The 22,973-nt window shown below is 36.3% G+C and overlaps 2 protein-coding genes across 5 annotated transcripts in view; one reads left to right on the top strand and one right to left on the bottom strand.

Annotated features, from left to right (window-relative positions):
* The window catches only part of LOC106075988 (vesicle transport through interaction with t-SNAREs homolog 1B-like), an 89,989-nt gene extending 78,310 nt beyond the window's left edge, over positions 1 to 11,679 (top strand). Inside the window, exon 8 of the transcript XR_008776784.1 lies at positions 11,660 to 11,679. The gene's annotated coding sequence lies outside the window, so the exon portion shown is untranslated. The remainder of the gene's footprint in view (positions 1 to 11,659) is intronic.
* On the bottom strand, positions 584 to 22,307 carry LOC106075966 (proton-coupled folate transporter-like). Of its 4 annotated transcripts, none has more exons than XM_056022267.1 (9): positions 21,324 to 22,307; positions 19,129 to 19,267; positions 13,122 to 13,259; positions 12,179 to 12,335; positions 9,410 to 9,573; positions 7,722 to 8,410; positions 6,695 to 6,778; positions 5,271 to 5,427; positions 584 to 3,904 (listed from the first exon to the last, which is right to left on the bottom strand). In XM_056022267.1, the coding sequence occupies exons 3-9, from the start codon at positions 13,247 to 13,249 to the stop codon at positions 3,805 to 3,807; spliced, it is 1,479 nt and encodes a 492-aa protein (XP_055878242.1). In that variant the 5' UTR covers positions 13,250 to 13,259; positions 19,129 to 19,267; positions 21,324 to 22,307; the 3' UTR covers positions 584 to 3,804. The 4 variants fall into 4 exon arrangements, with proteins under 4 accessions (XP_055878242.1, XP_013092296.2, XP_055878241.1 ...); XM_013236842.2 differs by lacking the exon at positions 19,129 to 19,267 and having other exon boundaries at positions 21,324 to 21,563; positions 22,060 to 22,307; XM_056022266.1 differs by lacking the exon at positions 19,129 to 19,267.
* Positions 22,308 to 22,973: the final 666 nt, after the last annotated feature.

Raw genomic sequence — 22,973 nt, 5'->3', positions numbered from 1 at the left:
GCCTAAACTAGAAAACTCCTGACAGGAGAGACTCGTTAGTCTTGGCTGGGAGAAGCAAAATCTGAATTCAAACCTCTGCTGCCTTGTAGCTATACCCAAACATGGGAATGCTTCGGGATTCAACCCTGAGCAGCGGGAGACCCTTAGGCAGCTTGCTGCAGAGTGTTTCACATTGCAGAGCCTTTGACGCCCCAGCTCTTGAACTGCATCGGCACTTGTCATTCCCTGGAACCTAGTAGCCTGAAAGAGGGGGGGGGGGGAAAGGCTGTGTGAACGACATCGTCTCGACCATAGCAAGTGCCCAGGCATTCATCATATTATTATTGTTATAATAATTTCTCTGAGATGATTCATAGTCGCTTATGTGGCCAAATAGTGGGTATCAAAGATCCAATGTGCATTTTAGGTTTAAAAGTGGATCTTTAGAATATCAAAGACATCTCAGAGTAGGTAGGCCCTATTATTAGTATTTCATTTCCTTGCTTGGTCATCTGCCTCTGTACACAATCCAGATTTTTTAAAACTTTAATGTAAATAATTGCACACAAAATATTAACAGTATAGACTGAAAAAAAAATGTAAATGAAATTTAATAAAAATTTATTTGTAAAAAAAATAATTGTGTAAACTGTATATAATCAAGGAAATGGCACTATAGAATATTACAGTGGTAACAACTATAGCTGGATGATAGATAAAGAAAATACATTTACCCAGAATTGTATCACATTAGAAACATTTACCAAAGGGAAAATGTAATCGATGCAACAGATTGACAATCTTTATAAGCTGGAAGGAAACGTCATTACGAATTGAACAGAGCAGTAAGAAAGTAAAAATAGATCATTGCCATTGCTTTTCTTTCTGTGAAAACCAGGGTTTTGTTAATCTTAGCTACAACATACTTTTTAGAACACGAAAAAGGGAGATAACAACATTAATTGAAGATGTCTGTACACTGTGGCGGTCTCTGCTGTAGAACAAACTTAAACAAGCAAAATATAAAATAAAAATTCTTTAAAAAAATAAACAAAGCGTATCTTGTAAACATGTTTCGGATGTTCCTTCAGAGTTGAAGATAATTTACTTCCTAGTCCAAACCTCCAGCAGGACGACGGGGGATGGGAGCAGGCAGGGTTTGAACACGGGACCATCGATAAGTCCGAACGACAGTCCAGCGCGCAAACCGCACGACCAGGCAGCCATCCTACGGGGAAGAACTCCACATTTACAACTATATATCTCGATAATGCAGAATTTATTTACCTTTTTCGAAATTAAATAACACAAATACAATCATTAATTAACTAGTTAGTTAAATGTTCAATTTGAAAATGGATATGTGGGTGACTATACATGTCTACTAGAACATGACATATTTAGACACATATAGCTAAATGCTGAAGGATCAATTTTTCAATGTTGGTATCTAACAAAATAATTAATGACGGTAACAGTAAATTAATTGACTAACTGGTTTTTCTCTCTCTTATTTCTGTTCGTGTTTTGTTAAGAAACAATAAATATTTGTGTCAAGTTTCAGCTTGATCCGTGACTGGGTGTTAGAGAGAGAAATAACATGCTCGAAATTGTTATCAGACAGTCAGACCGAGTGAACTTATCCGAGTGAGCTTATGTAAGCTATGTAAAAACTGAAGTCGTTCATCTGACAACAATAAACAAGAGCTTCATGTACATATATATATATATTAAGGACAACCTAATGCATAAACTAAGCAATAATAAAATCTTTACTTTTAATAAATTAAATAACTTAAGGCCACAAATAAAAGGACCATATAACCTGTTTATCGAAAGTACCATACACATTACAATACACGAATACAGTATACATCAATATCACAGCCAAATTCTTAAGGCACAATGTACATATAAGTCTCTAGATATAATTTTATAATACAAATATCACCCACTACCGACCTTAAATTACATTAATATTCCACTATTTTGTCTAACGTGCATTTTTGAGGACTACATATTTTGTGGTTTAAAAAACACCTGAAAATTCTTCTAACAGAGACATTTAAAAGATGAATGGGAGAATAATGTACTGCAATGCTACCATGTTTAAACATACATGCACATGTCCGGGGGGGGGGGTATGCTGAAAATGAATATGTTACTTTTCTTTGAAAGTTATATCCCCTTGTTTATGTAATCCCAGGTTATGAATGTGAGTAGTCTTGCACGTGTTACGAACTGAATGATTTAGTCTTTCTTGAATGTGCGAGAGAGTGTGTTAGTTAGTGAGGTCTTGTTCCCGGGTCCAGGAAGGTTGGACGGTCGCTTCCTGGACTGGAGTTTTGTGTATTATATTTATTGAAAGTTGATGTCATTATGTGCTTATTGAATATTAAAGAATTATTTCTATTTCCCTGGACATCTGGAGTTGAAGTTAAAGTGTATGTAGAATTACATAATTGTTATTCACGGATAGCCAGAGTTGAAGTATATTGAGTATTAATTGTTCTTATTTAAGTAATCCCTAATAAGTCAAGTAACAAAAAGAACTCTGACGACAGCACATAGTTTTCAGGTTTGAATTTTTTTTGTGGGTTCAAAATTTAAAATTATAAAATGTGCATTTTCTGTAGAAGAATTTTTTTTTTCTATACTTAAACGTTCACTAATGCCCAAATGATGAATTATGAATGACGAAGTGAAATCCTAATTAACACGAGAGGCGTCATAGACACCGAGGCTGAAACAAGTGAGGATGCCTTAACAAGTGCTGCCTCGATATCGCTTGAAAAAATATGGGCTCAAGAGAGAGGGAGGGAGAGAGAGAGGGAGGGAGAGAGGGAGGACTTTGATTCGCCTGTTTACTTAAAATCAAGGCAGGTTTGCTACGTGGGACAAAACCCGCAGGATAACAGCCAGTCAACCACCATAGACAAAGACATTCACCATCTGCATCATCATCAAACACTGTCTGTGTGTGTGTGTACCTGAGAAGTTCAAACTCTCTCTTGCCCTGGACAAAACCCTGCCAGGTTGTGTTGCTGAGCACAGCTGTGCGCCGATATTGCCATACAGGTCAAGAGCATGTGGCTTCGCCGATTTGGCTGGCGGGTCATGGAAATGAAGGCATTACAAACAAGTAGAGTGAGCTGATATACAAAATCTATCAGGTAAGGGTGATCAATAAAGTTCAATATACATATGAGCATTTTACTATCAAATACACCACTTGAAAAATAAGTGAAAGATTGTATGTTTCATGGAATGACAGGAATGTACGAAAGTGAACAGAATAAGTATATACACACAGCTAATAAACAGAGCTGTGTTTTTCAATAGTTTCTGTGTGTGTGGTCAGTCATTGAAGATATTGAAATTTAAACAAGTTAGTAATGTGGCACTTCTTATGGTCCCTGCTTCAAGTAGTCATTACTTCTTGTGGTCACTACTTCTTGTGGTCACTACTTCTTGTGGTCACTTCCGCCAAAAAGGGCATAACTATAAATCATATTTGGAATATTTTGTAAGGGGTCATCTTAAAGTCAGTCATTTGATAAACATAATGTTTCGTCAACTTGTGGTCAATATCAAACAACGAATGTGAATGTGTTATGGCGAGTGGTCATTATGTGGTCACTATCATCTCATATTTACATATTTATACATCAGCAGTTTGCTTAAGCGTACATATGTTTACCAATATGGTAGACATGTGTTTTTTTTAAGAAAGTAAATATACAAAGATTGCCTTAAAAATATGGTTAAAAAATATACAATCAATGATCACAGAAATGTCCAAGTGTTGCTAACAATTCTTAGAGATCAAGATTCGATAGTTGGCAGCAGTTTCTTTTCTCCTTCAGGAGAGTTAATCACTAGTTCATGTTGCTGCGTTGGACGTTCTCGAATACAGAAATAAATGCTGAAACACAAAGTGGAGTTGGCATCACATGTATCTCTAAAAATAGAACTTTAGGCACTATAAGAACTATTTTAATAAGAACCATTATAGTTTGATTTCTTATTAGGCACTCCACTTTTCAATGCTTCTGCAACAATTCGCTCTGAATCAGTTTAACATTATTTCGAATCGAAGTTGATAATTGTGTTAAGTTTCCCCAACTTTAAATGATTGAGAAACAAAACTAAACTTGATTTAAACCCCTGAACTATTTTTAAAAACCGCAATGCTATCAAAGGAACCATCCTCTAGGTCATTCTAGGCCTAAGAAGCATTGCGTAAAACTCAATATTTTTGTTTCAAATACATTGATGAGGGAGATAATAAATGAAGATGACTACCAGAAGGGGAGGGTAACTCAAAATGTTTACCTCCCAAAGTATATTTGAAATTTGAGTGGGGTAAACCACGTAGCTACCTTTCAAGGGGGCTTAACTTCGAGTCTAGACTGAAGCTGTTTGCTAAGCGCCGAAATGCAGCACGAAAACTTCCCCTAGATTTCCCACTCCCTCCCAAAAGAGATAGGACCCACAGTGCACTGGGGCATACTTGAGTATGAAAGACAATAACATTTGAAATATTTTTACTGCATTAGAGCTCTATTCCAACTTCCTGGTACTACTATAAACTATGAATGTTTCGCTTGCTATAAACTATGAATGTTTCACTTGCTATAAACTATGAATGTTTCACTTACTATAAACTATGAATGTTTCGCTTGCTATAAACTATGAATGTTTCACTTGCTATAAAGTATGAATGTTTCGCTTGCTATAAACTATGAATGTTTCACTTGCTATAAACTATGAATGTTTCACTTACTATAAACTATGAATGTTTCGCTCACTATAAACTATGAATGTTTCGCTTGCTAGAAACTATGAATGTTTCGCTTACTATAAACTATGAATGTTTAGCTTACTATAAACTATGAATGTTTTACTTAATATAAACTAAAAATGTTTCGCTTACTATAAACTATGAATGTTTAGCTTACTATAAACTATGAATGTTTCGCTTGCTATAAACTATGAATGTTTTGCTTACTATAAACTATGAATGTTTAGCTTACTATAAACTATGAATGTTTCGCTTACTATAAACTATGAATGTTTCGCTTACTATAAACTATGAATGTGAAGTGTATTAATTATCCTATTAAAACATTAAGTAGGAGTTGATTTTTTAAAAAAATGTTTATATTCCAAGGCACAAGTTGGTGGCCCTCTTAAACTAATTTTTCATGCAATGTGGCCCTCAATGTAGCATCTAGCAAGTGCTTAGCATTAAAATGTTTCGCAAGACAAAACAAAAGATGTCTAGTTACCAGAAGAGAATCAATGAAGTGTAGCCAAAGGACGCCATGACAAGGTAGACAGCTCCAGGCATGTAGCTGACAGTCAAAGCGTAGATTTTATTGAACCCTGTCGTCGTGACAAGCTGACAGAGTGACTCCATGATAGCAATACTTGCAAACAGAGCCCCTGATGGAAGAGACACATGTTTGGATTAAATCTCATTGATGAATGTTGAACAATAGTCTATATTTAAACCGGGAGCACAATTAGTATCTGTTATTCTTGTAGTAGCTATCATTACATTACACTTATTATATTAAATACTTATTATATTAAATACTTATACTTATTTTTCAAACTACATGATGCACAAAGTCGACTAGTTTTATACAAAAAAAGGTTCGATCATTATGCAGGTTAGTTATTTGTAATGATCTGATCTGATATAATCCGTTCTAATCTGATCCTATCCGATCGGCTCCGTATCTGACATGATCTGACCCGAAGAGATCCGATCTAATCCGATCCGATTTTATTTTAAGTAGCAGCAATTAATTAACTTAATAACACTAGAATAGATGAGACTAATTCTCTTAAACTAATACTGATTTTCTCTAAACATGCGTTTACAATTGTTGTATTCTAATGTGTTATAAGATGTTTGTATATCTATGTGATGTGAAATTCTTTGTTATTATACGAAAATTAACCTGTTTGTAAATATGAAGTGTGCATAAAGATTAGGAAGCAAAAGCTGATTTTAGACTAAAGATATATGGGGCCTGTCACAGCATTGTTTGAGAATCACTGTGGCATGAGATGAAATATAGTCACATAAAACATGCGTGTTAATTTCATGTGAAAAGTCTTGGTCTCAATCTGACCATGCGGTCATACAGTTGGTTGCTACTTGGTTCTCGAAGAGGAAGGACATATGAAATTATGTTCAAATTGTGATTTTTTATGTCTTGTGAAATACAGTTATACTTGTACTTATCAGTTATGGATTGTAACTTATTCTTGGGATTCAGTTCATTTATTCGTTGCGCCTTTATGGCTGGATTGCCTATTTGTATTATTATATATAAATAAATATATTGTCTGCTGATAATAGTGTTGATGTCACGCACACAAGAACCCAAAGTAACATCTAATAATTAACCAGTAATAAATTTGTTTTTCAGGGCCCCTAGTAATTGACATTTGGCAATTTATTTCTCTGATTTTTCTCAAAACAATATTTGAATTGCCCATAGTGGTCCTATAAAGCTATGGCTTATTGTTACTTATTGGTAAATCCGGCACTGTTAGGAAGTAATGTAGTAATAACTAACTGAACACTGACAAATATGATGTCTGCATCTATATTAGATTTAACTAAACACTGACAAAAATGATGTCTGCATCTATAATAGAATGCTGATAAATATACTGTCTGCATTCAAAGATTTACCTTGTTGGTCAGCGCCTGCCAGGACGGACATTAGTGACCGCACAATGGGACAAAAGGAAGACTCTGGGATTAACAGAACAGGGACTGAAATATCCAGCAAATAGAAAGAAGGCATTAAACATTTCTACAAATACATGTAAAGAGCTCATACTTATCATTTAGTATAATGTCATTCCGTTTATGCTGAAAAGTAGGGTTACTATAAGGGTAGGGATTAGAAATAGTTTTAGGCTTAGTATTGGAGTTAGGATTTATATATTATCATACAGGTAGGATTGATATGATTTTTTTCTAGTGAATCTTGGAAAATTTCTGCAGCTTCGGTAACAAATGTATGATCAATATCTAAATGTTAATACGTTTTTACAAGTATGTCTACAAAACTATAGATTACAAACTATTAAGGGCCGTAATTCTTTCTTCCCCTTTAAAAAATGTAATGGAATTTACTTGTGTATTTTAAACCATTTATTTTGACAGAAATTCACAATTTAGTATGTTGTATTTGTGGTATGGATCTATTGTGCTTATTATAAAGTAAAATGTATGTTATATACCTTTTGTTTGTGTTTTTAAAATGGTGTAATTGTGTTTAAAGGGTTTGCAATTTTAATTTAAAAAACAAAAAAGGTTTGCTTTCAAAACACCAAAAGTAGACATCCCACCTACATTTTTATAAGCCCGCTACAAAATATGTCTCATCGTGTTTTTAAAAGAAATAGCGTTTTTAGCTTTGAGATCTAAATATAACAGAAGGACAGATACACAAAACTAACAGCAGCTCTTTCCTTTTTAGGGGCTGCAAAAAAGGTAGCGTACAATTTTATTATGTCTGAATAAAAAAAATGCTTCTCAATAAGACAGTTGTTCTCACTAGTTTCTAAGGATGCCAATTCTAGATGAACCAATGAGATTCGAATATCTTCTTCCAATCCTAGACCTTACTTTTTAGCGTTTAAACACACTGCCCTTCAACTGAGTTTGTAAGTTAGTAAACAAGCTTGGCTTAAAAATACCAACAACTTACCAAAATAAAAGTACCAGTCCACCTTTATAAAAGCTTCAAATGTCATGGCCACGGCTTGTGATAAAATACACAGTAATCCAATTTTTTCTTCGGGCAAGCAGTTCTGCAGCAGCTTCAGAAGCAACGTCCCGAGAAATGGCGCTCCAGCTGACCTGATAGCAATGTAGTTCCCGATCTGCGTGGAGTCCCAGCAGAACGGTCTCCCTAGCTGGTAAAGAGAATCTAGGGAGCCTAAGTTGATCTCACTGGACACCCCGAAGATGAACACGGCCATGCAGATACAGAATGTAGCTCTTCTACGTAGCGTGCCGTCAAACAGGTAGAAGGAGACAATTCTCCTGATATACAGGAGCGGGTTATTCCCTAAGGACCTTGGCCTCTTTTCCGACGGGAGTGTCTCCTGCAGGCTGAACAGCACGATGACGAAGGAGAGGCCCATCATCCCGAGAAGGAGCAGGCTGGCGTAGAAGAAGCCAACCTGTTTGATGAGGTAGCCCACGGCCACGTTGGCCCCCGCCGTGGTGACGGTGGTGGAGCAGCTGATTAAGGTCATCCAGAACGTCCGGCCACTTTTCGTTTTGTTGATGTCCGCTGTGAGAGAGAACAGGCCAACGAGCATGGCAAACCAGGAGCCGCCAAGACCTTCCACGCTATAGGCCAAGTAAAAATAACTCAGATCTAGGTTTAATCTGTGAACAGAGAAATACGGTCATTTTTTTAATCTTATAATAAAAATATGTATCTATAATATGTAAATAGGGTATGTATGGCGGCAAGATGGAATATTTTTTTTTTACTCTGTAATGTTGCAGTTACTCTTTTATGTCCACAAAATGTATCTTTCATAAGTAAGTTGTCTAGGTAACAAGGTAACAAGTAAGAGATAGTAAAATACATAAATTCCTACTTGATATTCATATAGTACAGTAAACTGAACATTTATTTTCCAGTTGTCATTGAAGTAAATAATTAAGTTCTGGGTCTTATGACATTCACATATCAACCTCATTACCCAGCTATACAAACTCGCTACCCAGTTATACAACTTCGCTACCCAGTAATACAACCTTGCTACCCATCTTAACAATCTCGCTACGCAGTTATACAACCTCGCTACCAAGCTATACAAACTCGCTACCCAGCTATACAACCTCGCTACCCAGCTATACAAACTCGCTACCCAGTTATACAACTTCGCTACCCAGTAATACAACCTTGCTACCCATCTTAACAATCTCGCTACGCAGTTATACAACCTCGCTACCAAGCTATACAAACTCGCTACCCAGCTATACAACCTCGCTACCCAGCTATACAACCGCGCTACCCAGCTAAAAAACATCGCTACCCAGTTATACAACCTCGCTACCCAGCTAAACAATCTCGCTACCCAGGTATACAAACTCGCTACCAAGCTATATTAAAATGTGTGAAATTTTAGCATGAAAAAAAAATGCATCTTTTTTTCCCTACGAACTTCAGTTTTTTAAACTCTACCTTCCATCCATGAAAAAAAAAATGCCAAAAGTAAGTATTGAAAAAGAAAATGTATTTTTAAAATAGAAAATATGATCTTTAAAATAATGGCCACTCAAATGTTGTTTTTTCAAATGTTTAATGATTTCCACCTTCAAGCTGGACAAATTTGGACTTCCATATTTTTGTGTAACATATTTGACAATACTTACCTAACAATGAGCACCGTAATAGCCATTCTGGCCAAATAAGTGAAAGCCGGAAGTATCAAATTCAGACGACGACCAATGTAGTCCCCGTAGGAGCCAAACAAAAGACAAGTGATGAAAGCAGGTCCACACAAGGAGAAGCCCAAGTTTGTTAAAAACTGAGAGGCCTAAACAGAGACACGAAATAATGTTTGTAATTTTGTAGGGTAAGAGTCATGGTGCTTGTGTTTTATTTATTATAAAAGTTTGATTAGCAAATAACATTTGTTAATAAATGTTACATTTATATTGTTATGCTGCAGGGTCCTAGGGGTGATTGTAATAGGTCAAATTTAATATATTTTTTTTGTATTAGTCTTATAGTTTTTAATCAACTGATCTAGCTGTACCAGCGTCTGTGGCACCATTCTGTCTATCCTGCCATCATATTTTGTTTCCTATATGATCCACCATTTGTTTTGCTTCCACTATTCATTGTTTATAAACTTACTAATTATTCAATCATTCCTCTTTCTTCGCATTTCTCTTTGTTCAACCATTCCTTTGTTTCCCTTTTATTCTACCATATAGTTGTTTCCCTTTTATTCTACCATTTAGTTGTTTCCCTTTTATTCCACCATTTAGTTGTTTCCCTTTTATTCCACCATTTAGTTGTTTCCCTTTTTTTCTCCACCATTTAGTTGTTTCCCTTTTATTCCACCATTTAGTTGTTTCCCTTCTATTCCACCATTTAGTTGTTTCCCTTTTATTCCACCATTTAGTTGTTTCCCTTCTATTCCACCATTTAGTTGTTTCCCCTTCTATACCACCATTTAGTTGTTTCCCTTCTATACCACCATTTAGTTGTTTCCCTTCTATACCACCATTTAGTTGTTTCCCTTCTATTCCACCATTTAGTTGTTTCCCTTTTATTCCACCATTTAGTTGTTTCCCTTCTATACCACCATTTAGTTGTTTCCCTTCTATACCACCATTTAGTTGTTTCCCTTCTATTCCACCATTTAGTTGTTTCCCTTTTATTCCACCATTTAGTTGTTTCCCTTCTATTCCACCATTTAGTTGTTTCCCTTTTATTCCACCATTTAGTTGTTTCCCTTCTATTCCACCATTTAGTTGTTTCCCTTTTATTCCACCATTTAGTTGTTTCCCTTCTATTCCACCATTTAGTTGTTTCCCTTCTATTCCACCATTTAGTTGTTTCCCTTCTATACCACCATTTAGTTGTTTCCCTTCTATACCACCATTTAGTTGTTTCCCTTCTATTCCACCATTTAGTTGTTTCCCTTTTATTCCACCATTTAGTTGTTTCCCTTCTATACCACCATTTAGTTGTTTCCCTTCTATTCCACCATTTAGTTGTTTCCCTTTTATTCCACCATTTAGTTGTTTCCCTTCTATTCCACCATTTAGTTGTTTCCCTTCTATTCCACCATTTAGTTGTTTCCCCTTAGTTTCTCTATTTTTTTAGTTCCCCATTTTCCCAGTACTCCGACTTTGTCTCCCCGTTTTTTTGTGTGGTTCAACCATTTCATTTATTTCACTTTTGTCTTTGTTTCTCCTTTATTCCACCATCTCTTTGTTCTTTGATTTCTCTTTGTTTCGTAACTCCTTTATTTCTTCCTTTCTCTATTCTTTGGTCCAGCGTTCAGAAAACTCAGCCTCAACGTCAGAACGAGGCTGTACATTTCAGAAGGCTCTGCAATACCTACAAAAGTTCAAACTTGTCCAAAAGGTCAAACTATGTCAAGGACGCCCTATTAATTGATCACTGTTGCCACCCTTTGAAACGGATAGATACGTTGAGCTACAAGCGACTTAGACTTAACAATGTGTTTGTGCAGTGCTGAATGGGTGCAGAACTTGTTACATGGTTTATTGAAATACAAATTCAATACAGGTTCAAACCCCGAAGCAGCATCCGAGTCACGTAAAACAAACAGGATAGCTTGGCTACTTGTGGATTCGGCTCCATGCACTAAAATCTGCGATTCTTTGCAATGGAAAGCGACATAACTTAGTATCTTCTTCTTCATTCTCATTTGACATGTTGGCTGGTTCAGATCAGTCATCCTATATCTGAGATGAACCGCGCAGTGGTCTCCAGATCAGGCAGTTCAGATCAGTAATCCTATATCTGAGATGAACCGCGCAGTGGTCTCCAGATCAGGCAGTTCTCCGTATATTTTTCCTTCTATAGGAGAGTTTTGGACTAGAGTCCTGTCCCGCCTCTTATTATAGTATGCAGCTTTGAAGGACATGGTCAGCATTCTCTGATAGTGTTCCACAAGGGCAGGTTTCGTTCGTCCCGACTTTAAGCTTCCATAACATATGTTGTCATTCTGTTGTGTCCGGTTCTGAGTTAAAAAATTATGTGTTGGTCATGTTTAGCTTATAATAGGCCTCCTTTTTCTTGTCATTGGGATGTGAGCTGGTCCAATTCTTATTTATTCTACACTCTATTATTTTCAACATTTCTTCTGGGTAGAGAGGGATTTTCATTTGTTTGTTTATTCTTCCATCTTCCATAACTTAGTATAAACTTAATAAAGTAAATTGAAACCATTATGCAAGTCTGTAATCTAGAAGCCCTACTCTAAACAAGTTGGGTTTGTCTCACATTAGGGAAGAGAACATTACGTATGACTTGTATCAAGGTGAATTAGATCTCGATCTATATGCAGGTATATTTTAGTGAGCTTAAAGGTGTTACAAAATGGAATGATCCCTACAGCACGCACTCACGCACACACACATGTACGTAGACACACATACCTCAGCTTCTATCTCATCTGCTTCCCGGGCACGCGAGTCGTTGGCCTCTACCTGGCATGGCGGCCTCGCCGTCTCGTTGCTGGTCAGTCCGTTTTTATCGGACAGCTTGGCCACGATGTACTGGGTCATCATGACACTGTTGGCACCAGCTGCAGATCTGGAGAAAAGAATGTTAAAGATCAGCTAAAAGTTAGGATTAGTGTCCCAGGTCATGAGATGCAAGCCCTCACCCTAACCCACGAGGAAGGAAGGTCAAGAAAAGGTATAAAACATCCGAGAGCACAAATGGACCTTAGGACCTTATCTGTTCATAAGACCTCCTTATGCCAGAGTACTATCCACTGTACCAGAGAAGTGCTTATGAAAATTAAAAGATTTCTAGTTATCTTTTGTTAGTTTCAAGCTTTAAAGCAAAGTATTAAAGGGGACTAATTCAACCTATTCAACCTTATCAATCAAGTACAATGTCTTTCCCTTGCTCGAGATACCAAACAAAATAATCAATTAGCAATAGTTAATTAACCAAACAAAACAATTAATTACCAATAGTTAATTAACCAAACAAAATAATTAATTACCAATAGTTAATTAACCAAACAAAATAATTAATTACCAATAGTTAATTAACCAAACAAAATAATCAATTACCAATAGTTAATTAACCAAACAAAATAATGGATTACCAAACGTTAATTTACCAAACAAAATAATTAATTAACAATAGATAATTAACTAATTGGTATTTTGTCAGGTAAAATAAAGAATTGTGCAAAATTTCAGCTCGATCCTGAAACAGTAATTTCACTTGGACTGTCTGCGCGTGTGCAGTGCCATGGAATTTAAATAACTGTGAGCTCATCGAATAGACATGTGCTTCTTTCACAGTGACTCACAGAAGGCGGCCCTATCCATTGACATTAATGATGAAGTACAATGTACTTACAGCGTCAGAACCGGTATCACAACAGAGACAATACGAGCTCGAGCAACGGAGAAACTCGGGGTCTTGTCATGGCGCTCTTTCCTTGGGAGTAAGGGAGTTTTCTCCCTTCGGTCATCTGATGACGCCATCGGATCAATTCTGAGGAAAGAAACACAAATACAAAAAGCGTTAAAATAATGAGTTTGTGTCTACACAATTATTGTCTTCTAAAATCTGTCAACGAAATTAACAAACAGGTGGCAATATGTTAACAATTTTGTAACAAGTCAGGCCAGCAGAGTGGATTTCAGAATGCTGGGTTTATACGAAAGTTTGCACATGGCGTTGTTTAGGTGACAAGGAAATGATATCAAATGTTGACGTAGAAATAATAAATGCCACATTTTTTAAAGCATGTTTTTTAATCATTTATTACGAGATTTCCTGATTCTACTGGTCGATCATAAGATAGACAATTTCTGGCAAGAATTAAGAGAGAGAGAGAGAGAGAGAGAGAGAGAGAAAGAAAGAGAGAGAGAGGGGGGGTGATATTAATGCATTTGATTGATGCAGTAAATTGAGTGTGGATTCGGATGAAAAAGGTGCCACATCAGCGTCACTATCTTGTTCACTTTTTAGTTTAGCTTGGTAGCGAGTTTGTATAACGAGGTAGTTTAGCTTGGTAGCGAGTTTGTATTGCTGAGTAGCGAGGTTGTATAGCTGGGTAGCGAGGTTGTTTAGCTGGGTAGCGAGTTTGTATTGCTGGGTAGCGAGGTTGTATAGCTGGGTAGCGAGGTTGTTTAGCTTGGTAGCGAGTTTGTATTGCTGAGTAGCGAGGTTGTATAGCTGGGTAGCGAGGTTGTTTAGCTGGGTAGCGAGTTTGTATTGCTGGGTAGCGAGGTTGTATTACAGGCTAGCGAGATTTGGTTAGCTGGGTAGTGAGGTTGTAAAATTGGGTAGCGAGGTTGTTTAACTAGGTAACGCGGTTGTATAGCTGGGTAGCAAGGTTTTATAACTGGGTAGCGAGTTTGTATTGCTGGGTAATGAGGTTGATATGTGAATGTCATGGGACCCATACCTTAATTATTTACTTCAATGCTTGTTCGTCCAATCAGTGTATGGAAACCAGTTTACAAACATGGTTAAAACGACGATTTTGTTTTCGCCATTTTTAACATTGAAATGTTTTGTTTTGTTACAGAACTATAATTCAAAGCTCTAAACAAAAAATTCGGAAGTGGGAGGAGAAATTAAGTGGACCAATTAGATTCTGCTCTAAATTTTTGGCCTTTTTAGGATTCAAGCATAAATTGTAAGTTATAGTCCCAATTTTTTTAAACAATAGAAAAATATCAGATTGAGTAAAGATTGTAAAAAAAAAAAAATAGTTGGGTTCAGAACTCATCTTTGTTACTATGATCCTGAAAAATTTCTTATGAATTCTAAATTTTCCAAAAACAAAGTCTTTCTTAGAATTACTCTGTCGCCATATTTGACCATTCTGTTTTAAAACATGACGTCTGGAAAGGGGAAGGGGCGGTAGAGTGAAAACGATTAATCCTCGCTCCTTTTAATTATTTCTGCTAATGATTGCATTTGGCATTAAAGAATAAAGGAAGGGGCGACTCGATAAAAGAATTTAATTTATAGCATATATAAATTACATTAGTGACATATTTTTTTTATATTTTGTAATTTCATAACTAAAATACAAAAAGAAAAAGTATTGGTTTGTTCGATGGGCAGAGGGGGATTGCATGTATTGCCCTCCCACCTGGTACAACCCTTTTTCATTTTATATTTATTAATGATAAAATTTGAGATCAGAGTGTGTGTGCGACATAATATACAAATGGGTTCAAATATCAATATGTAGCTCATTTATATAGATATTCAACTAATTTTCTTCACAAACTATGATTTCTCCATTAAAATAGTGACATAAAAATTATATAGTAATTCAACTAATTTTCTTCACAAGCTATGATTTCTCATAAACGTAGGATCGCCCCCCCCCCCGACTCAAAGGGTTTAGGTGGGAAGGGCAGTAGATGTATTCGCCCCCCCCCTCCCCCACCCCACCCAATCGATCAACAAGGGAACGACATAATATAGCGATCGGTTGAAATATTAATAACAAGTTTTAATCCTATAGATATTTCATTGATTGAGTTAACAAGCTGTGATTTCTACAAATCAATTGGACCCCCCCCCCACTTGACAGTTTATGGTTTGGGAGGGGTGGGATTGATGCCATCACCCACTCTCCACAGCGGCCAACATAGTGGGGGAGGGGGGAGGCGGAATAGTCTAAAGATAGGTTAAAATATAAATAATTAGTATATATTATTAACATAAGTGTTAAATTCTGTGATTTCTTTACTGAAATTCTTCCACTCCCCACACAGTATTCGCCAGTGACTTAAGATCGTATCTAGAAATTATTATTATTTTATTTGAATCTAGAATTAGATTTCAATCAATTGATGTACTTCTTTCCTTCCTCCACAAATTTGAACAATGCTAACATTCATTCAAAAATTTAATGTTTAATTTGTGGTATGAAGGAATTAGAATTTCTTACTGCTGTTAAAATTAAAGAGGATATGTGTAAGCAATGTTCTCAGAGTCAAAGATTCGTTAAAACTTCACAAGATTACCCACGCCATTTTTTTCGTCTCCCCCCCCCCCCCAAAGATATATTCCTAAATGCTAATGACACACCCAGTAATTCACTTCCGTATAAACATTTCCACATCAGTTCTTGTGCGAAAACTGTGTTGGGGGATTTATTAAAACAAGAGAGTTAAAGTGGACATTTTCAAACTAAATAATGTCAAGGACGATCGATTGAACTTTACTGTTGCCAACTACACAAACAAGAACTGAGATATAATTTTTACAAAATCCCAATTCCTGCCTGTTAATCTTCGTATCAAATATCATTTGTTACCGCTCGTTAGTGGCCTGTTGGCTTAATGCTTCCTTCATAGGAATTTTTTGTTTGTTTGCTATAGAGTATAGACGGAAGAACTGAGAACATTTCAGTCTGCAGTGCTCAAAAGAGCCACAATTATGATATACTTAGATAGTTTATCAACATTTTCTTGATATTGTAATGCCGGAAACACCAAAAAAAAAAAAAGCTAGTTGTTTATAGTTTTTCAGCCATGCATATAAATTATATATATCCAGGACAGACGCCAACGGCGAAAAGAAAATCTTAATCGAACACCGGCGGAGAATGGTTATGCTTGCCCTGGATGTGGCAATATATGTAGGTCATAGCTGGGATTTCGAAGCCACGAGAAATATTGCATTCCTCATAAATCTTCGTACTCGAAGACAAGCTTTATTATTATTATATATATATATATATATATATATATATATATATATATATATATATATATATATATATATATTTGTGTGTCTTTACAATAACACATACACACACTCGCTCTCACACACATAGACTACTTCGATTTCTTTTAAACTTTTATTTTTCTATTAGTGAGAGCTCTTAGTCAGCGATGTTACTGATAAAAAGGGTCCGGGGTCTTCTTCTGAAAATCAGATAGGCCCTTAAGATTGGGAGAAGGTTCAAAGGTTATCAAGATTTTAAAAACGTAACTAGATTCCATTCCCAGGCAGTTCAACAGATTTCACCGGAAGTGACTGGTCTACTAGCTAGTTGTTGTTTTTTTAACTCACTCTGTTTTTTTCTGGTAAAAAATGTGTACACGTTATTTCTCCCACACTCAATGTCGGATCAAGCTGAAATTTTGCACCATTATTTCTTTTATCTGGGGAAAAATCAATTTAAAAAAAATAAAAATTGGTTAATTAACTATTAGTAATTAATTACTTTGTTTTGTATCTCGAACAAGGGAAAGAATTCGCACTAACAAGGTGGTATATGTGGAATTAGTCCCTTTGGATGGCTGCCTGGTCGTGCGGTTTGTGCTCTGGACTGTCGTTCGGATTTAGCGATGGTCGAGGGTTCAAATCCTGCCCGCTCCCATCCCCCGTCGTCCTGCGGGAGGTTTGGACTAGGAAGTAAACTATCTTCAACTCTGAAGGAACATCCGAAACATGTAAAACATTTTACAAAACAAACATTTTATACTTTGTAGAGAGATAAGTTTGAAACTAACAATAGACAACTATAAAGCCTTCTATTTTTATAAGCACTTCCTTGGCACAGTGGATACGGAAATGACTTGAAGAGGCTGAGGAGACTTGAGCCCTGGAGTTCAAATTCTGATCGTTCACTTTTATTTTTATAAATGCATTTAAAAAGCGATCACTTAGATATCCCTTTATTTCTCCCCCTCTCCATAAACCTTTTAAACAGGTCCAGACAAGTGATATGATCATAGCGTATTGAGACATGTAAAGCATGAAATTGCGCTACACAAAAACAATTTCTAAAAATATCTGTAACCGCACAGACTAAGTTAGTCGACTTCTAATACAAATTTAATTACATGACTGATCCAAACTAATTGATACAACTACACTTAATATAAGCTTTGTTGTTGTTTTTTTAAAAAGTATTTTAAAGTTTTAAAAAAAATGTTTTTCTTGTTTGTTGTTGTCAAAATGGAAAAACAAATATTTGGGCTAGAATCAGTTTAGAATTAGAGAGCGTGCCTTGAACTCGAGCTCCAGACCTGGTCCAGCCCCACTACACCACTGATATAAGCCGTGGCTCCGAGATATTTCTAGAGTGTTTGTCGGAGTACAATGGTTAAACGAAAACAAGAAGTCATTCGTCGTCAAGCAGAGAGAGACAGGAAGTGATATTCTAGATCAGGAATGGACTTCTCTCTGTGTGTCGGCATGGCTAATATTTTCATAGAGGCCGATTCAGAAATAGAAAGATATTTAGTGTAGCTGGTGTAGAGAATAAGAAAGTTTCGTTGAGAAAGAATTGTTCTAAACCATGTCATAACTTTCTTGGCACTATTCAGTACTGTGATATTCTAAGCGCTTTCACTCGTAGGACAAACTAATTATTTAGGTCTTTTATTTGGTGGCAACAGTGAGTCCTTGACATTGTTTGGTGGCAACAGTGAGTCCTTGACATTGTTTGGTAGCACCAGTGAGTCCTTGACATTGTTTGGTGGCACCAGTGAGTCCTTGACATTGTTTGGTGGCAACAGTGAGTCCTTGACATTGTTTGGTCAATTTATTTAAAAAATCTCTCCTGATCTTCCACTTTTCAGTCTCTTCCACTTTTCATTTAGATCCAATATTCTCCCGCATTTCCTCAAATCGCTTTTTTTCTTTTCTTCTCTTTGTTTCCTTTATTTTATCTTTTTTTTTTTTTTAAATAACGTAAATATGAACCAGATTACTGGGATTGCATTCTAGAGTGAACTTCTCCTAGTGGAGATTGTCACGATAAACCATGGAACCAATGTCAAGGACGCTAAATTGAACGTCCCTGTTGCCAACTCAACAAAAAAGAAGTGAGATCTAGTTTTAATAAATATCTCAATGCGTGATAGTTTATACTCGTATCAAGTCTCCTTTATTCCCGCTAGTTAGTGACCCTTTTGGTTTAAATAAAAATAAGAGAAAAAACTCAACAATTTTTTTTTGGCTCAAATCCGGTATCAAATATTTCAAAAAAAAAAATAAATAAAATAAAAGTATAATAAGAGCTTTCCACGTGTGACCAACTAGCTATTATTTTTTTTCCCAAAGATATGCATTAAAATGTCGAATTTCTAAAATCGTATGAGCCATGGTCAAGAGTCAGGTTTTTTTTCCAGTTTTCGACCTTTTTTATTAAAGAATTTGAAAGCTGAAAAGAGGAATTGTAGCAAGATTACTATGCGATGTCACGAGGAGAACATAAAATATATTTAAATAAGAGTTGTCTTTAACTCATCGCCCTTCCCGTGGTTTCTCAATCTATAAACAACTTATGACACTTCATGATGAGACAAATGTTACCACATATAAAAACATGGCTATTATTTGACCTTAGAATCAATAACACTAGCCAGTTATCTACCTTTGTGTCCACCAAACAATGGTGCGATGTTCAGTGTTCCTGTCACTTTAATGTTAAAATGTCACCTGCCGCCAACTGACTAAATTTTATTACCAGGCGTTCAGCCTCATCTGTATAGGGTGTGCATAGTCATGCAGGTCTAAGGAGAAAGTAGAGATCAATATTGGAATGAAAAGTTCATCCGTGAATGTAAATAGAAGATAACGAGGATGTTATACGGTTAGCACAACGACCACCCAACAAGCTTTCTCTTAGCAGTGGACAAACGATGGACATTCGAGTTTTAGCAGAGATTTAAAAAAGGGAGATGGGGGAATAAAATAAGAAGAGAAGAGAATTAGTGAGAAGAGAGAGAGAGATGAGAAAAGAGAGAAGGAAAAGCAGAGAAATAGAATGAGAAGAGAAATACAGAAATACAGAGAGAGACAAAGAGTGTATAGAGAAAGAGAGAGAGAAAGAGAAATAGAGAGAGAGAGAGAGAGAAAGAGAGAGAGAAAGATAAAGAAGGAGAGAGAGAAAAAAAACAGAAAGACATAGAGAATATATAAGAAAAAATAGAAAGAGAAAGAAAGAGAGAGAGAGAGAAAGAGAGAGAAAGAGAGATAAATAGACAACGAGAAAGAGAGAGGGTAAAAGAGCGAAAGAAGGAGAGATAGAGAGAAAGAGAGGTAAGCTCTAAAAAGATACTACATATAAAAGTACTTTGCTTGCGTCATTCTGCACTTTAATCTTTCTGTGCACATTCTCCAGAGAAATGAAGTTATCAGTGAATTCTTTCACTTGATTTGATACGCGTCAAGTGTTATCACCCTGACCCACATTCGGGTCCTAACGTCTATTGTTCTTCTTTCTCTTTTTGCATATCATCATATTAACTGTGAAGTCATGAGAAAACATAGAACACTGACATCCTACGCGCACTCTACACGGCTAGCTTTTACACTACTATCGATGCAATGTACTCAAGACTGTAAGCATCCAATATGCATACATCTCAACAGATACAAACGTATAAATCTATGTTTAAATAGAGAAAAGTGATTTTGGATTATAGATGCTGTGGGTGCATTTAAACGAAGCAGTATCCATGACAAGACAATCATTGCAAAGACACGATTAGTGTTTGGTTCCTAATATATTCGTCTAATGTAAATTGGTAATCGAACTATTCAGGCAGTATTGGAGAAGTCACCTGGTCATCGATCTATCCAATCAGTACTGGAGAAGTTGCCTGTGACCACACCTAGTCATCAGTACACCTATTATTATATGACCACACCGTGTCATCGGTACACCTATTACCGTGTGACCACACCGAATCATCAGTACACCTATTACCATGAAATTTACATATACACCCCAGAGCTCGCTTCAAAGATTTAACCTAGACTTATCTCTTTCCCTCAAAACTTAGGCCTGATGATTTTTTGAAAGGTTTATACGTCTGCTATGTTCTCAAGGCGCTTTGGGCCTATTTTATCACTGTTAAGGTCTATATAGATCATTATATTGTTTTATTACAATACAATATCTTATTTCAAAGAATTTCATCCCGCCCTAAACAAAAATTCCTAATGTGTCTTGTCTGTAATGTGTCTTGTCTGTAATGTGTCTTGTCTGTAATGTGTCTTGTATGGTCCGCAATGGGCCAGATCCACAAATGTGTCTGTTCCACAAACTTCACGAACGTAACTCAGGTGGAAAGAGGCAAAGAAATTTTTGAAAACTTTTCCATGATAATAAAAAAATAAGATAAGATAAGATAACTTTATTGATCTAAAGAAATGGAAATTCAGTTTGACTACAATTGACAACCTCAGCGTAACTACTGTACAATAACAATATAGATGCACGAGATACATGCACATACGAACAACATTCACACATGAAGAAAACACATAGACACTCTACATGTTAGTATAATTGCGTTAATTCTCGGAGAACCGAAGAACTGTTGCTCGCTGGTGTTGTGTCTTAGACAAAGAAATGTGCAGTCTTTGAAAGCAAACACAACAATATCACTGGTCTACTCATGATTTGAACTGTAGATCTACTTTTGATGAGCGTGCGTTGATGTCTGACCTCCCAGCTCGCCGGGTCCTACTTCCGGCTCTGATTGGTGGAACTTGACAAATAAAACAATGCCAACATTAATATAGTAGAGTTCTAGATCTAGATAATGACTATTTACTTACCTTTTGGACTAATTCTAGATCGGGCTTGTTTCACTTAAAACATGTTTTTCTTCTTTTCAAGTTGACTGAAAAACTATCTAAAGATCCATAGTGGTTCGTTAAATAGTACATGACTTAAATGTGTCGATACGTTGTACATGATTACAAGAAACAGAACATTTTTATGTTCCAACGCGTTAATCTAGATGTAGACCTGAGTTATGTTCTTGTTAAACTGACACATTTAATTAACTTAAACGCCTGATTATAAAAACACTTGATGAATAGAAGAATAAGCACAAAACAAATTCGATACTTAGGATGTAAATATCCGGGTCAGTTCACTTTTTTTTATTAAGCCAGATAAAGAGACCTCGTTAAGTGATTAGAACCAAATCTAGCACAAAAGAGACATGAGATTCTAGATCTACATGCTTTGTTTATAGATAAATCTAAATACGGACTAGATTTGTGTCCAAACAAAGCCTGACCTAGATTCCACGTTTGGTAATGTTTTGATTCACGAGTACAGCATTAAAGATCAGATAATAAATAACAGCTAGATCTAGTTTTAATTTCGTCTGTACGATCACAAAAAAACTAGATCTAGACCTAACCGAAAGATTTAACCTAGAGTGTAAGCTACACTATAAGAATAACAACACACATTGTGCAATGATCTGACACCATGACGCGGTGACACATGACTCTCAATCATGTGGGGGATGTAAATAGTTACGCAAAATGTTTTCGTCACCTGATAGTGCAGACGACCTATGCAGGTCAATATCCCGCGCAGACACACGTGATCATTTGCTCGATTGATTACAAAACAAAAGATGTAGTTTTTTTTTCCGTTTTAGTTATCGAAGTAAAATTTATCACTGAACACATTTTTTTTTTAACGGGTGTATACCATATTGTCTATATATAGAAATCTATCAACACATGTCTGACGGGTTTCTGTCGCCCCATTGTTGATGTACACATAACACTTCACCAGGAAACACATTACATGAAAGTAGGCCAAGGAACTTGACACGTTTAGCTAGTGAGTTCGAGGCCAGCGGTGCTCAACCTTTTTTTTTCGGTCTGGGGGGGGGGGCAGGGCGGACTGGCTATATGGCTACTGGGAGAGATGCCTTTGGGCAGGTGCAGTTGCCGCGTAATGTTTGCTTTGAATGATTATAGAGCCCATAAAAGAGATTTAAATTTTCTCTGAACGATTTCTGAAATTGGGCCCCGCGTCTGACAGGGGCCCCGCAATTTTAATTTCGCATATCACTATTATTAATGGCTCTTGTCACAGGCTTTTAAAATTCTTGGAATTAAAGGGTTAAAATACTTTGTGTATCAAACGGTTGACATTGTTAAATTATTAACCCACTGGCGCCTATTGCGTTTGAGTTGCTTCCCATGTGTGTTGTATAAGACATGTTGATAGAATGATCTAAATGACTGTAATAGTTGGTATTGTACAAAATAAAATAGAAGGGGGGCCTCGCAAGCATCCATTTAATTGGGCCCCGCAATTTGTAAGGCAGGCCCTGGGTCCCACGGACTACTTTGACTTACACGCTCGGTTGACTCGCCTAATTGACTTACACGCTCGGTTGACTCGCCTAACCTTTAATTAAAGATAATTTTTTTAAAATAGTGTTTTACAGTGTA

This window comes from Biomphalaria glabrata, chromosome 3, assembly GCF_947242115.1.
Source record: "Biomphalaria glabrata chromosome 3, xgBioGlab47.1, whole genome shotgun sequence".
Lineage (NCBI taxonomy): Eukaryota > Metazoa > Mollusca > Gastropoda > Planorbidae > Biomphalaria > Biomphalaria glabrata.
Note: the sequence above shows the minus strand (reverse complement) of the source record. Positions and strands in the feature narration are given on the sequence as shown.

What these genes read in the sequence shown, in the direction of transcription:
- LOC106075966 (XM_056022267.1), bottom strand. Translation starts at nt 13,249, where the DNA reads ATGGCGTCATCAGATGACCGAAGGGAGAAAACTCCCTTACTCCCAAGG. An exon ending in GTGATACCGGTTCTGACGCT is followed by an intron (nt 12,336 to 13,121) that starts GTAAGTACATTG and finishes TCTTTTCTCCAG; the next exon opens with ATCTGCAGCTGGTGCCAACA. An exon ending in ATTACGGTGCTCATTGTTAG is followed by an intron (nt 8,411 to 9,409) that starts GTAAGTATTGTC and finishes CTCTGTTCACAG; the next exon opens with ATTAAACCTAGATCTGAGTT.